The sequence below is a fragment of the Nannospalax galili genome, unplaced genomic scaffold, assembly GCF_000622305.1.
Source record: "Nannospalax galili isolate Female #2095 unplaced genomic scaffold, S.galili_v1.0 scaffold189, whole genome shotgun sequence".
In the NCBI taxonomy this organism is placed as follows: Eukaryota; Metazoa; Chordata; class Mammalia; order Rodentia; family Spalacidae; genus Nannospalax; species Nannospalax galili.
Window position 1 is genome coordinate 2,039,292 of NW_008360331.1, and position 16,280 is coordinate 2,055,571.

The 16,280-nt window shown below is 40.6% G+C and overlaps 1 protein-coding gene across 1 annotated transcript in view; it reads right to left on the reverse strand.

Annotated features, from left to right (window-relative positions):
- The window catches only part of Bank1 (B cell scaffold protein with ankyrin repeats 1), a 281,067-nt gene that overhangs the window by 234,778 nt on the left and 30,009 nt on the right, over positions 1-16,280 (reverse strand). Inside the window, exon 3 of the mRNA XM_017796375.2 lies at positions 6,731-6,882. Coding sequence (XP_017651864.1) covers positions 6,731-6,882 — 152 coding nt within the window. The remainder of the gene's footprint in view (positions 1-6,730; positions 6,883-16,280) is intronic.

The window sequence follows — 16,280 nt, forward strand, 5'->3', positions numbered from 1 at the left end:
GTAATAATTAGAAGTTCTCTGGTTAGTCTTTGCTTTTTTAAGTCCTCGTTGAAGGTTTTTGAGATGACTAAAGGTTACACAGCTAAAAGTTTCAAGATCGATTATTTTGGAGAAGTTGGGTCTGTGTACAAAAGGTAAAAGTATTTTTAAAACCTAATTTTGGAAAACAAGTCTAGAAAAAATACTACCACTGAAAAGATTGCAGTTAATGTAGAGAAAGGGAAGGAATGAGCATTACTGTGTCTCTTCTATAGGAATTACAGTAGACAGTTTTTCAATAGATATTTCCTTGAATCCTAACTGAAACATTCCCTTTCTCTCTCTCTCTCTCTCTCTCTCTCTCTCTCTCTCTCAGAGGAACCAAATCTGATGTGAAGAAGACTTCTGCTTTCTCTTTCAGAAACAGGACAACTTAGGATGATATTCTAAATATTGGTTAGAAAATCCACATTATTGTTCATACTATGTTATCTGACTCTTTGAAAAAATAAATTATTCTTTTATGACTGACTATTCAGATATCATGTCTCAATGGCTTTTGTCAGATTGAATTTCACCTTCACTATCAATAAATAGGAAACTCTTTGACATATTCTTGTAAAATTCTATTTATTAAAAAGTCATTAATTTAAAAAATTTTTATCAAAATGTTATTTCATTAAGTACCGATCACACCAATAAAACTTACAGCCTAATGTGTTGCACCAAAGTGTTTCTGGAACTAGAATCCTTATGCTACCAAATCACATCAGATTATACTTTAAGCATTTCCATTACAGTGATACACCAAAACATTTGTCCAAGGATCTGGTTTCATCTAAATTCCTCCTTACCAATTAAAGTGCACACAGGGAACAGATTTTACCTCACAGTTACTACCATCATATCATCTCTTACTCCTGTCCCACCCCTTAGACATAGCCACATGTGGGGAACAAGGTCCCTTCTGTTCCTTATATCTACAGTGTCCTCACATTTGTCACCTCAACCCCCAATGATGTCTCATTTCATTTTGCTCAAAGTTCTTTTGAATTCTTTTCAGTGCTAAGTCGCTCCTTGTTTGACCCCATGCTTTCTAAAATTTGAAAGAATGAGGGTACCTCCAAATATTTTATTCACCAAGCCAACTCATTCTAATTCATAATGGTCCACACAGGCAGCTTCATATGCATCAGATTCCCTCCTTAATAGAGGGCAGGACGCTGCCTTTCAAATGTTTGCGGAGAAAAGTTCCAACAGAACAATACGTATTGACACTTTAAATGAGGCACCTATATCTTCAGTTTCACCCAGGGCTGGTTTCAAGGGCCTGTGACTTGCACAGTCACAAGGGACCCCAGGCTTAGAAGCCCCTGTGCATGGTTTAATGATCTGCTGTCATTGCCTTGAAATGCTAAGTACTTTGAACAAAGGGCCTTGTGCTTTCCTTTGCACTGCAAATGAGTTAAGCAGTCTTGTTTATACACATCATGTGACTTGCTGCTAGCAGCCTTTCTTCCTCTGCCTTATTATTGCTGTGCTTCTCATCAGCCTAGCTAAGTTTCTCAGAATCTTCTCTCAGCTTCAGCCTGAAAGAATTTTTGAACTTTCCAGGTAGTGCATTACATTCCTGTCTGCTGCTGAGACAAGCCTCCACTCCTTGTGGACTTTTATCTGTGTCTTGTTTCCCAGCTAAAACTTGAGCTATGATGGCATTTTTATTTTATAATATCATTGTAGCATCTTCTAAGAATTATTATCATAACAGATACTCTTACATAATTACAAAAATTAAAATGGAATAAGTCTATAAAATATGGAATAAATTTGAACAGTGTGCAGGGCTCTAGTCTGCCCTCCACCTCTGCTTCAAGCTCTTCTGCTTCTCTCCACACACATTTGTCACCTCAACCCCCAATGATGTCTCATTTCATTTTGCTCAAAGTTCTTTTGAATTCTTTTCAGTGCTAAGTCGCTCCTTGTTTGACCCCATGCTTTCTAAAATTTGAAAGAATGAGGGTACCTCCAAATATTTTATTCACCAAGCCAACTCATTCTAATTCATAATGGTCCACACAGGCAGCTTCATATGCATCAGATTCCCTCCTTAATAGAGGGCAGGACGCTGCCTTTCAAATGTTTGCGGAGAAAAGTTCCAACAGAACAATACGTATTGACACTTTAAATGAGGCACCTATATCTTCAGTTTCACCCAGGGCTGGTTTCAAGGGCCTGTGACTTGCACAGTCACAAGGGACCCCAGGCTTAGAAGCCCCTGTGCATGGTTTAATGATCTGCTGTCATTGCCTTGAAATGCTAAGTACTTTGAACAAAGGGCCTTGTGCTTTCCTTTGCACTGCAAATGAGTTAAGCAGTCTTGTTTATACACATCATGTGACTTGCTGCTAGCAGCCTTTCTTCCTCTGCCTTATTATTGCTGTGCTTCTCATCAGCCTAGCTAAGTTTCTCAGAATCTTCTCTCAGCTTCAGCCTGAAAGAATTTTTGAACTTTCCAGGTAGTGCATTACATTCCTGTCTGCTGCTGAGACAAGCCTCCACTCCTTGTGGACTTTTATCTGTGTCTTGTTTCCCAGCTAAAACTTGAGCTATGATGGCATTTTTATTTTATAATATCATTGTAGCATCTTCTAAGAATTATTATCATAACAGATACTCTTACATAATTACAAAAATTAAAATGGAATAAGTCTATAAAATATGGAATAAATTTGAACAGTGTGCAGGGCTCTAGTCTGCCCTCCACCTCTGCTTCAAGCTCTTCTGCTTCTCTCCACAGCAAGTAGCCTGCACCAGGAAGGGGACCTGTGTTTAATTCAAGAAGAAAGTTTTAGGATGCTCAACTGTCATAAATGTCTTTTTTTTTTTTTTTTGTCAGTTATGAAGTTTCCATTTCACTATCCATCTTTTTAACTATCCATGTGTCCTTTATTTGGGTCTGAGAATTCAGAGACAGAATAAACTATGATTATTACTACTTCCAAACTCTAAAAGGTGCCATGGTACTTACTCACAGACCTTAAGACTTCAACGAAGGACTGCAATGTGGTCTATGATAAAACATGTAGGTCATGAGATTTCTGCTAAGTGTATTCAGGCTTAAACGTAAGCACAGGTAGAAATTGTGAGTTCAGTGGATCATTATTAGCCTATTAGGGCTTTTGTATAGTGACTTATGGAACACACACATATGTGTATGTATATGTGTGTATTCATGACTAGTTTATGTTAATAGATGCTAGTTCAACAAAGATTGGTTTGTGGGACTTGGTCAACCATGCTTCTGATGGGGACTACCATCCTCTTAAAGCTTCAAGGAAAATTGGTAAAAGGAATTAATGGAATCACTATTAAAGTTCAGGTTCCCACAAAGTGAATACAGGACAACTGGGCAGGCTGCAGAGAAGTCTTGGGAAAGGAGCTGAGTTCTGGGTGCAGGTTTGAAGGTGGCTCATGTGTTATATGTGGGTGGATAAAATTTCCTATGATCTGAAACAAGATTTAACTTCAGCAGTGTAGGATTGCCCCCTTTGGATGAGAGAGGACTTTGTCGTGGGTACCTCCTGAGTGTTAGGCAATGTTCTAGCTTCTGGGTTGCTATAAACTCCATATCACTAGCCATCCTCCAGTCCTGATAATCAGTTTTCTTCTGTGATAATCAATGTCCCTTCTATAAAAGACAGGCAAAATTGGTTCCAATAGAGAACCACCACTCTGAAGAAATTTGTCTAAGACTTTTCTAGAATCATAACTATAGAGTAGTAGGCAAGGTACAGAAGAGATGCTGGTTTAGATGTAATTCTGAGAAAATGCCTTCCATGTGGATTTTTCATCAGGGAGATGAAATTGGATGAGTTGTTTGAACAATGGATACATTTGGCAGACCTCACCAACATCATACTGTTTATGATCTGTTACCCTGTAATACAAAACCAAGAGGAATATGCTAGAAAAACCAATGTGCTGACCAATAAATAAATGAAACTTACTTAGAATACTAAAATAAAACAAAGCACGCCAATCATAAATAAAGAAAAGGCTGAACTGGACTTGGTGGCACACACTTTTAATCCCAGCACTTGGGAAGCAGAGGCAGAGGGATCTCTGTGAGATCAAGGCCAGCCTGGTCTACATAGCAAGTTCCAGGCAGCTGGGTTACAGGAAGACCTTACCACCCCCAAAAAACCCATAAAATAAAATATAAACAAAATGCTATATTAAGAAGCAGATTTAAGCTTACAGCTCACTCAAGTATTCATTTCTGAAAGACACAGAGAATAACCCATGAGGACCGAAAACTGGATTCATATCTCTACTAGCAGATGGAATTAAATGCTGAAGAGAAAAAAAAAATTCTGCTGTTTTTAAAGTGACACAAGATTTTCATGGCTTAAGAAACTGAAAATCAATGGAAAAGAAAGGGGTGGGAAGGCTTACACAGTCAAATGATCAATACTACCCAGCTCCTAGGGTCACAGGCAACAAGTGGATTCCTTCCAGCACCTCCTCAGCTGGAAATTTGCAAAAGCTGCTTTTGCAGACTAGAGGACAGAGTGAAGGAGTGCCGTGGGAGGCAGGGCAACAGATGCAGCAACTGTACAGGGAAGAGCAGTCAGAGGTGGGAGCTGCATCAACCCCCTGCTTATCTCAGGGAATGAAGACTGTGCCTCTACTGAGCACATGATCAAGTCAGCATGATGGAAACACAGAGCCACAACAATGCAAGGCGCCAATGAGGGGCATCAGGACCATGTCCTGGAGGCTGACAGGGACTGTTATGTGATGTTCTAGGACTTTAACAATGCTAAGGGAAGCCTCTGATGCCACTTCCCAAGAGAATGGGCTGCAGTCTCCAGCGTCTGCCACCAACTGGAAAGTTCAGAGGTTTTCATCTCAGACAGCTGGCACATTCAGAACATTCTGGCAAGCCAGAAACAGTTTCACTCCATTGTGTACAAATGGTCTTTTCTGTGGTACTTGGCAGCAGTCATATGGATGCAGATTGTATGAAGATCCACTTACTGAGGGCACAAGATTTTGCCTGGGATAACTATTTTTGATCCAAAGGATGAGATTATTTTGAAATTTTAGAGCATGAGGCTGGGTTTAAAATGTTTTATATGATCTTTCAACTTTTAAGAAGCAGAATTCCTGAGAGAGATTTGATATTGAAATAAATTAACTTTACAGGGCCTGAATGAATTATACTCATATCCATAAAAAACAAAAGGCCCATGACTGAGTGATTGAAAAGACCTTCTTCTAAGTAGCCATCTGCATGAGTGAGCTCTGCCTATGCCAATAAAGCTTGCTACCTGGACTTTGAATTTTGGGGACTTTAATAGTGCAAGGTTTTTATAATACTCAAATTTTACTGTTGCAGATATTTTTAAAGCAGCTATTTAGACCCTTATATAACTCCTGGGGAGCTATTTTTAGTCTCAGAATTCTTTTTGCTGCTTTTACTTTTATTACAGTTCTCTGGTGTCCCTTCCATTATTTCTGACATTATAGGGGATAGCAGCTTTGGTTATTTCCCCCACTTGAGCTCTTGAATCTTTTAAATATGCAGTAACTTTTCTTTGCCTGAGGATGTGTGTCAGCACCCTCAAAACTATACCGTTCAAATTCCTGAGGTTTCTGACGTCTTGTCTGAGAAGTTTTTCCTTCTTTAGAACTGACAATAAAATGGCTAAAAGCAGCATTTCTGTTCAAACATGCTGGGTGGAAGTGAGGGAAGTAAACTTGGCCCAGCTCCATGGAATGTTCAGCTTCTCTGACCACAGGATCAGGGGACCCACCCACAGCCATCAGAGAACTCCTGACATCAAGTCATGGAAATCCACCAACTTCTTCTTCTTCGTGTATCTCCTATAAGGCCCTTCTGTACTGTTGCTCTTTCCAAGGAAACCATAGATATTGTTGCCCAGCACCAAGTCTCAGGTTCAACCAGTGCTTTATTTTAGTGGTTCAATCCATCCAAGGATAGCCTAGGAGCAAGAAATGTTGTGAATATGTTTTCATACAGCCATTTTCCCCCCAAACTACTCTCTACCTTGTATTCTTATACCCGAAGGACCGATTCTTCAACCTTTATCATATTACCATTTAATAATGTCGGTCTTTAACATACGATTGCAATGTACTAAATGGTGGTCATAAAAGTAAGTAACTTCAAGTTCTATCCAAGAGTAGATTTTCCTTAAAGAAATGAAAATCTTAATCTGGTTACTATGAACTCAAATTTTTAAATTTACTACTTTTTTTTTATGTGTATGAGCGTATTGCCTGCATGTATGTGAGTGCACCCATGTTGTGCAATGCCACGGAGGTCAGAAAAGGGCTTCGGATTCCCCTGGAACTAGAGTTAAGGACAGTTCGCAGCAGCCATGTGGGTGCTGGGAATCAAACCCGGGTCCTCTGCAAGAGCAGTCAGTGCTTTTAACAACTGAGCCATCTCTCTAGCCCCCATGAATTCAATTTTTTAAGTAGCTTCATAAACATGTAGCATTTTTGTCACGTGATAAAATTAGGCATTTGGCATTCTCCAGTCTCCAGTTAGTCAAGAAGGATACGTTAAATGGTTACTATTTGCCAGTTGTTATTCTGAGTACCTGGACATAGTTGTGAACGAAGTGGAATAGGATATCAGGTGTGCTGCAGCTTACATGATAGTATGGCATAGTAGCTATGAAAACCACAGGGCCACCGAATAAAAACCATCGTTACTGACCTCACATGGAATTTCTGCAGGAAGTACCATCACTTGTGGCATGGCGGGTCTTGAAGCTTCTGGGGCACCAATTTCCTTTTTCTTACTCATTTCCCCAGAATGCTTCATTCCTAAGTCTGTTGAACTGCTGACCTCAAGGTAGTCTTCAGGACCTGGAGAAAATTTCGTCAATACAGGTTATATTATTTCATCCACTATTAACAAACCAATGGCCGATCAAGAGATTTCATCAATATAGAAAGCAAATTTAGGGCTATTAAAAACAATCATGTTAATCATTAAAATAATGTTCCTTGATTTAACATTGTAACTTTTTTTCATAATTATTGAATATTTGTGAATTTTATACAATATATTCTGATCATATTTGGATGTGCTCTCCTTTATGCATTCCCTTATTACTCCTCTACAAAATTTCCTGAACTCTAATATATATAATGGTGTAACATTTATGACTAAGCTACATCAGTCACGTGATTATGTAGTCATCTACTGGTTAAGTGTCTTCTTTTTTGGAAAGCATATCAATACTGTTAATTCCTGTGGGCCAGAATGGTCTATAGTAGCATTTTGTCTGAGGTACAAGGAGAACACGGGGCCAGCAATTCAGGAGGGAAGCCAGCAAGAGCTGAGTCTTTCCAGACTTTGCTGCTGGGGCAGGGCCTCAGGTGACCTCATAGCAGGACACTCAGCTTTGATCTTCTTAGTTGAGAGAGACTTCTGGGCATCAGAGCAACGTACAGAGTATCAGCCATACACCGGGATCTTCCTGACCCGGCCTTGGTGGGAGATGCGCCCACCATGCAGGCACCCACAGTCATAAGGCATTACCTCCCAATTTGCCTGGACCTTTGTCATAGATGCCCATGTGACACATGACTCATTTGTGGCTTGCAGGATTCCTGTGCTCCCTGGCCAGATACCGAGAAGGGAGGTGGTCCTACATGGACTCAAATCAGCACATACTTGAAGACACCATCTGAGTCAATACCCACATCAAGATTCTGAGTGAGGTCCTCATCTTGCTTTCCTGAAGCTCCCAGCCTCTGGGTCCCACAGCCCGTTGTCTGACCCAACTGAAGCCTGTGAGGTGTTGGCTAAATGTTTTTAAATTCCAGCTATCATATTGTTTCTGTTACCATTAAAACAAAAAACCTACAGAACATTAGAAAATTTATTTCCCATGATTTATATAGAGTGAGTCTTTTAGGTCAGAACAATTTAAATCATATATTCTAATTTTTAGGAAAATAGTTATAAGCAGGGCTTGATGGCTTACACCTCTAAGTCCAGTACTTGTGAGGATGAAACAATAGTTTCACTGCAAGTCCAAGGCTAACCCAGGCTACATAGTGAGATTTAGGACAGGCTGACCTAAAAACACAATAATGGAACAATCATTAAGTAAAGAACCAGTAATGACTAAGTTTAATAGTGAAATACTAGGCTGGCTGGATGGCTCAGTGCTTAGGAGAACCCCTGCTCTTCCAGAAGACCTGAGTTGGGTTCCCAGCACCTACATCAGGTGGCTCACAACTGCCTGTAACTCCAGCTCCAGGGGATCTGACCCTCCCTTCTGGCCTCCGTGGGTACCACACACATAAGATCTATGCTTTCATAGACACATATCATGTACATAAATGTACAAACAAAGAACTATTAGTGTTCACCAAAATGTTGTGTGTCTATGAAAATAAGCACTCCAGTTCAAATAATGTGGAGTTCTTTGTGGTACTAAGAATGACGAAATGTTCTAGTATTAATCTTAGAACTGGAAAAGGTGTGAAATTTCTGGTTGTTGTCTATACATTTAGTAACAGTATTTATTCTCAATTATGCAAACATTGCTTTCTATTGAAATGTGGTAAATAATGATTTCAATGGCTGAAAAAACCTAAGTGTGTTATTCAGATAATGTGACTGAAATTAAGGTTCTCAGAATGAGGTCACATCTGTAACTTTTAGACCCATCCCAAAATATTACTCATAATTTCAAAGAAGGGAATTACCAAAGAAAAATGATTCTCTGACAGAAACTGGCCAGGGGAGATGAAAGGGCCTTGGGTTTGGAAGAAGCCTTGTTGTCCTACTCAGGATCATACCTTCACAGAGATCACCAGACATGACCATGGTGTCTTAAAGACAGAAACAAGACCACTCCGCAAAAGCATGTACAGCACTCACACAACAAAAATGACGAAATCCTCAAATCCTGGTTCGCACGCTTGACTTCTACTGCTTGACTCCCCAGCGTTAGCCCCTTTTCTCCCACCTGCAAGATTAGGAACAGCCACTTTTCCCAGTATGACCAGAATTGTCCTGGCTTTAGCACAGAAAATACCATGTTCCAGGAACACTCTCAGTTGAGCAAATGGAATAGTTACAGTGGAGTGCTAATATTTCACTAATATATAAAATGATAAAATTACCCTGCAAAAGACTAGACTAACCCAACTCTTCTCACAGATGCCTGTCTGAGAGATCCTGTTAGATCATGTTAGGAATATTAATGCCGGATCTTTATTGTAAGCACTTTTAATATTTATTATTCCTGTGAATGAACAAAACTATCTCCAGCAGGCATCTGGCCCCCTTGACTGGCAGCTAACAGACCCTTCCTTTATGCTGGCTGCTGTGAGTGGAGCACTCTCAACTAAGTTGCCCTTTCTTGGCAACCTATCAGATGGTCTTATGGCCACATGGCCATTTTGCATACGTCCTGGATGCCTGAGGAAGTTATACCCCACTGTAAGGAACTCCAATGCTGGGGCCACACGTCAGGAGGGACATTACTCTGGTCACAAGTACTCCAGCTTTCAGTGGCTGGAAAACTTCTTTTTGAACTTGAAGCTCTGATAGCCTCCAGGTATGTATGACATCTGCAGCTGCTCCAGAAAGGTCTGGGCCTGCTGCTCTGGCCCACGCTGCTCAGTGTCTTCTCATAGCAGTCGGTGGTCTTCAGTTAAACTGGAAGAGGAAGAGCTCCTCCCCTAGTGACTTTGTGAACACCTGTGATCTACAGAAAGTCAATTGTGCTTATGTGAAGCCTGTGCTTGGTCCTTATATCCAGTCTATGTTGATGAAACTGAAAGCCATGCTGTGACTGGAGGAATTACAATCTGTATGGAAGCCCAATAAACTCGTTGGTTCTTGTGCTGGATAGCTTTAGTGTCAACTTGACACACCTGGGTTGAGGGAGCCTCAATCGGGAAATTGCCTCTATTGGACTGGCCTGTGGCCATGTCTGAAGGGCATCTTCTTGATGAGTGATGTGGGAGGGCCCAGCCCACTGTGGGTGGTGCCACCCCTGGGCAGGTGGGCCTGTGTTGCATAAGAAAGCAGGCTGAGCAGGGGCCAAGAGAGCAAGCCTGTAAGCAGCGTTCCTCCATGGCCTGTACTCCAGCTCCTGCCTCCAGGTTCCTGCCCTGAGTTCCCACCTTGGGCTCCCTGATGAACTGTGTGCGACCTGGGAGATGTAAGACAAATAAACCCTTTCCTCCCCAAGTTGGTACTGGTCAGAGTGTTTTGTCACAGCAATGAAGAACAGACTAGGACAGTTCTCCAGGGTGAATTTGGTGAAATCATAAGTTGATTTGCCACTGGGCCTTATAAGGAGGGGGCAGATGTTGTTTATGTCTCCCGAGAAAAGAAAGAATTCTTCTAACACAGAGTGAAAGAACACCTATTCAATCATTTACAACACTTCCTGGCAATGAGCAAGTTATAGTAAAGCCTTCCTGTTTGAGCCCTCCTTCGACTCACATAACACCAAGCTAATCTTAACAATCTTTCTAATACATTTGTGCTGTGACATCCTCTGGTTCTCTGTGATGTGCCTCTCTTTACTGTAACAGATATGAAATCCAAACAGTTCAAATATAGGTATGTTCCTGGTGCTGGTTGCCAAAAGGCACAGACAGCGTGAGGAAGAAAAGGCAGAGGCAGTGATGGTAAGCACAGCTAGAATGTGGATTTCAGCATGTGGCAAGTGACTAGGGCAAAGAGTGAGATACAGAGAGCCTTATGCAAGCCTTCCAAACTAGCATATAGAAATCAAGTTGCAAAGAAACCCTCACTTGTATCTATCACTGGTGCAGAGGAGCTCCAGAGCATAGGAAAGTGACCTATTGTTATTATAATACTAAAACACACACCCCCTGGGTAGAGATCTGATGATAATGAGACACGCAATGCCTGGAGTAATACAGAATTACATGGAGCAGATAGAAAAGCTAGTGCTATGCAAATGAGCCAAAGATTCCTCTCCTTTTTATTTTTATTTTTTTAATCTTTTTTTAAAAAATTAATGTGTATGAATGTATTGCCTGCATGTGCACCTGTGTCATGCAATGCCCGTGGAGGTCAGACGAAGGCATCAAATACCCTGGAGCTGGAGTTACATAAGCCATGTGGGTGCTGGGAGTCAAACCTGGTCCTCTGGAAGAACAGTCAGTGCTCTTAACCTCTGAGCCACCTCTCCAGCCCCAAGCCAAAGGTCCCTCTCCTTTAGTAGCTAAACCTTCCCCCTGTTCCAGGCTACTCCCTCCCTTAGAAGTGTATATTGTCTTAATTAAGTTTCTGCTTCTGCTGCAACTGTGTGTCTCTGCTCAATTTCTTGTTCCACAAGAACCTAGAACCACCCTGGAGAGTCCCTTGGAAATTGTTGTCAGCTGACATCAATTAATCCAGAAAAGGAGTTCACCATCTCCACACCATGAGGTGGCTATCAGAAAAGCTGCAGGACAAAAGGCATGGCAGAGCAGTGGGCCTGCTGTGGCCAGGAAGGAAAGGCTGTTGTTCTGTTTGGCTCTGTTTTGTTTCTGTTCTGGGAAAGTTGTGGAATGAAGGCAAAAGCAACTGAAGTTTTCAGATTTCTCCCAGTTCTGGTCTTGTTTGAAAACAAATGAAAATGAGCCTTTATTTCTCTAAAACTTTTTCCTATATAGCTTCATTAAGTGTCTGTCTGTATTTCTCTCTCTCTTCCCCACACATACACAAGCAAACCAACATAGTGGAACGTCATAGAACCACCACAACTTTTCTGTGAATGGATGAAGGAACAAGGGAACTGACTTCATATACCATAAAGCAGTCATTCTACCTGAGCAGCATCAGAGTAGTTTTAAAAACTAATCTCTCTGTGATATTAGATTATCAAAGTTATAATTATTTACCCTGAGGATACAAGCTTGGAGGTACAAAAAGACATTACCTGCACATTTGTGAGTGGAACAACTGTTTATAATGCAGAAATTGGAACGCAAAACAGGCAAGAGTGAAGCAAATAAAATAGGCTATATGATAAAAGCTGCTGTCACTAATGAAAATTCTATCAGATGATGTTTAGTATTGAGGAAAAAGCTTAATATAGGTAAATCCTACCAAAACCGATGGGATACAATGAAAGTGGTGCCAAGAGAGAAGTTTACAGCTACAACTGGGGTAGCAATAATAACTACCATGTGCCATGTGGATGTGGTAGAGGAACTGCTGGCAGTAGAAAGGTTTAAGTGGGGAAGGTGGGTCAGGGAATAGGAGGGTTTGGGGGATATGTTATACCAAAACTAGGGGTGTATGAAAAAAATCCTAAGGAAACCTGATACTTGTGAAGCTGGAAAAAGAAATGAGTTTGAAAGAAATTAACTTGTGTGGATAAATAAAGCTATAACCAGAAACTGTAGGTTATTAAAATTAACCAGGTGCTGGGTGGGCTACTTCCCTCTGACTTAATAGTCTGGAGGGCCCTGAGACCTCCCCCCCCAAAAAATATAGGCTATTGCCACGGTTGTTGATTACCCACCAGAATATGGTGGTAAAACCTTATTTCTGAAGACATCATATGTTCTATTTGTAGGAAAAGAGACATCAAGCCGCACTGAGCTGAAGGTTCAACTCTGTAGTCTAAAGCTCACAGTAACTATGCAGGCTGTTGGGAGAGATCCTCAGGAACCACAGTCTACTCAGCTGTGGTTCCTGCATGCTATACTACTGAGAAGATAGTCAAGATATGCCTGCCCGCTGCTACAATAGTGTCAAGTATTTGGGGGAGTAAGGAGCTAGGTTTTTTTGTTGATTGGAGGCCTGCTCCACAAAAAGGGATTCACATTTGACACTGTAAATCTTGTCAAAGCTTGTGGCTGGGAAGGTCACAGACCCTAATGGGGCCAACTACACAGCTACTGCTGCTGTTTTGCTAAATGGACCTGATGTGCCCATCAAGCCACCTTTTAAGTAATTATGTTTATGCCCACAGATTAATTCTGTTGTCAGCTATGGTCAGACAAACTTCATTTTCCTGTTAGTACTGGTTATTGCAAAGACTCCTATCTGGTCAAAGTGCTGAGAATAATTGTATGTTGAAGGTTTAACCATAAATTGGCATCTGCATCACCCCCCTACAAGACTCAGGGAACATCACAGAAGAGGAGACAAAATAGCTAGGACTAGAAGAATGGGTGAAGTGCTTTGGAACACTGTCTTGCAGGCATGACATGGCTGCTGTACCCTCAAAGTCACTGCAGATCTAACGACCAACACTAGACCTCCATAAGACTGTGCCTGCCACCATTTTGTCATGGGTGAGAGGCAGCTCCTCTGTGAGGACCTACAGGCAGTAGGTGGTGGCTGGGGGAGGGAAAGACAGCACTGTAGCCATTGACAGGTACTCATTCTCCTGTGTATGAACTCTTGCCAGTGCTTCTGCAAGCAACTCCAATGAAACACATTTAGTAATCAACAGGAAAATAAGACATGAAAATAGAAGGGGGCCTAGTTGAGAAGGAGATCATAGGAGTGGGAGGGTGAGAAGAGAGGTGAACTGTGGAATGAAAATGAGCAAAATACATTAAGTACATGTATGGAAATGTCACTGCAAAATCCATTATTTACAATTAGTATATTCTAACAAAACACTTTAAAAGCCTCAAAAAGGATGTCCAATGTCCTCTTCAAGGGCATTAGCTCCCCCCACTTGCTAAAGTGTCCACCACCTCCCAACAGCACCACTGACTGATGACCAAGCCTTCAATACACAGCCTTTACAGGACATGCCAGCTCCATACTCTAATGACATTCATATTTTTAAGGAGGAACGGGCTACTATAAGGAGGCTGGAAGACTATAATCCCAATCCCAGGAAGAAAGCTAAGGGGTAGCTGTACGTGCTTGGATAGGTCATGTGTTCATGTGGTTGGAGTCTGTGGAGGTTTAGGGGAAGTATTGCCCAGGGTTGCTGTCTAATCCACATACTCCTTGGTGTGCAGACAGTAAGATGTGGGGACCATGTCTCATGGGTTGTAGTCATCTTCTGGTCTGCATCACCAGTATTGCCCTATTCTTTGTGTGTATAACTCAAAATTTGGTTATGAAACCATGCTGTGCAGATAGTGTATGAAATAATTCCCATTAGCACAAATCTACATATCAACATGATGTAATTCCAGAAGAAAGTATTTCAGATAAAGATGGCCCTCTTCTTTTAAAATAAATAAAATACAAGCCAGGAGTAGTGGCACATGCCTTTAATCCCAGCACTCACGAGGCAGAGGTAGGTGGCTTTCCAACAACAACAAAAGAAAAAAACGAACACTAAAAGTCTACCTACCAACCACAGAAACATCCAAAAATAATATAAAATGAAAAAAATACTAAGAAAAAATTTTAAAAATTGACTTGAAGGCTCAACAACTGGGTCATTTTATTAGCCAATAAAATTAAATCACAGTGAGCTAGGGAGAGGTTCAGTGGTTAAGATCATTGGCTGCTCATCCATAGTACCTGGGTTTGGATCCCAGGACCCATATGTCGGCTAAAAAATTAACTGCAATTTCAGTTCCCAAGAATCTATTGCCCTCTTCTGGCCCCCATGGACACAACACAGATACACTTACATTCATGCAGGCAGAACATATGTACAGATAAAATAAAATAAAAGTAAATTACATCATGAACAGTACAACAGCAAAACATTATAAAATAGTAAAGCACTAGATAATGAAATTTCCTTTACAAGTTAAAGGATATTATATGCATTCAGTTTTCTAAAGATAAGGTCCCCCTGTAGCCCCAGCTGGCCTGGAATTTGCTGTGTAGACCAGGTTGGCCTCAATCTTATAGAAATTCTCCTGACTCTGCCTCCTGAGTTTGGGGATTAAAGGTGTGCAACACCTTGCCTGGCTTAACTCTTGTTTTGTTTTGTTTCGTTTCGTTTCGTTTTGTGTTTTGTTTGCATTCAATTTTTAAAGTTTCCTTTCTGTCTTTTAAAATACCAGTTTTTTAAATAATACCTTCCTCCAATGTATAATTTTTAGTGTTAATCTTAAAGACTTTTTCATACTTTGAGCTTATTCTTTAATAGCTGATTAAGATTGAATTGACATAAGCATAGGTTTTGTGATAATTGACAAATCTAGGTGACCACTGGGAGTAAAGGCAAATTTTATTCTTAGCACATTTGAAATAATTTTGCTATAGAGATCTGATATGAAAAATATTCTTCAATGGCCAATCTAGAATCTAACCAAAATTACCAGGAAAACAAAGAGTTCAGTTTTCTTTACAAATTGAGAGAATTTCATCAAGAAACATGTAACGCTGAAATGATGATAAAATGGCTGCATTTGTGTCACAAGGAAAGCACTAAGCATTCTCATCACCTATTCCGTCAGTGTCTTACTGGGGTAAATAATGCTTTCCATGTTGGAATGTTTTAATTACAGATGGTCCTCAATGTGGTGTTCACTTTGATCATAGTATTAAATAGCATACAGAGTAGATGCTGTGATCTGAATTCCGGTACTCCTCCGCTAGCACTGTATCATACAGTGCTATCATACTCTCGAGCTGCTGGGAAGGGGAGCAAGTTGCAGTTCTAGGTCAGTCTCAAATCAAGTAAGCAAGACTCTTTATGTGTTGCCAATGCTTTTCATTACAAATATATTCACCACTCTATTATAGAGTAGGATTTGTACTGGGTCCAAAGGCAGAGTGAGTGAGATCATGCTTAAGGAAAGTGAGGCTGAATGTAATGTTTTTTTAGGCTTGGAGCATTAAATGATATTTCAACTCAGTTTTTCCTAATGCCATTCAAAATATATCAGTAGGTAGTAAAAACTGGCTTCCTTTCCTTTCTTTTCTGTTTTCTGAAGTCAAAATGAACAAAACCAATAATTTTTTTTTAAAGATCCTGAGTCAATAATTTTCACATCGTATATCCAACTGTGGTTTAGAAGGTTCTGCAACATTTCCCTGGAATTTCAACACTGAATTTGTCCAATTATAATCCTGGTAAATGAATCTGTTCACAGTTCTGCTGATGAATCTTGCCTGAACGGTACAGATTCTAGCGTGCTGGAATTCTAGATATCTTTGTGTCATATGAAAGACTTGACTCTCTACCACTCAGATGAACAATTAGCAATGTCTCCAAAAAGAAAAGAAAATAAATGTACTGCACAAGGGGCTACAACTTTTACAAAGGCACTGGCACCCTTAACTTTTTCTTTCTGAGGTGCATAAATGGACACAGTCAGAAGTATTTCATTCAAGTCAA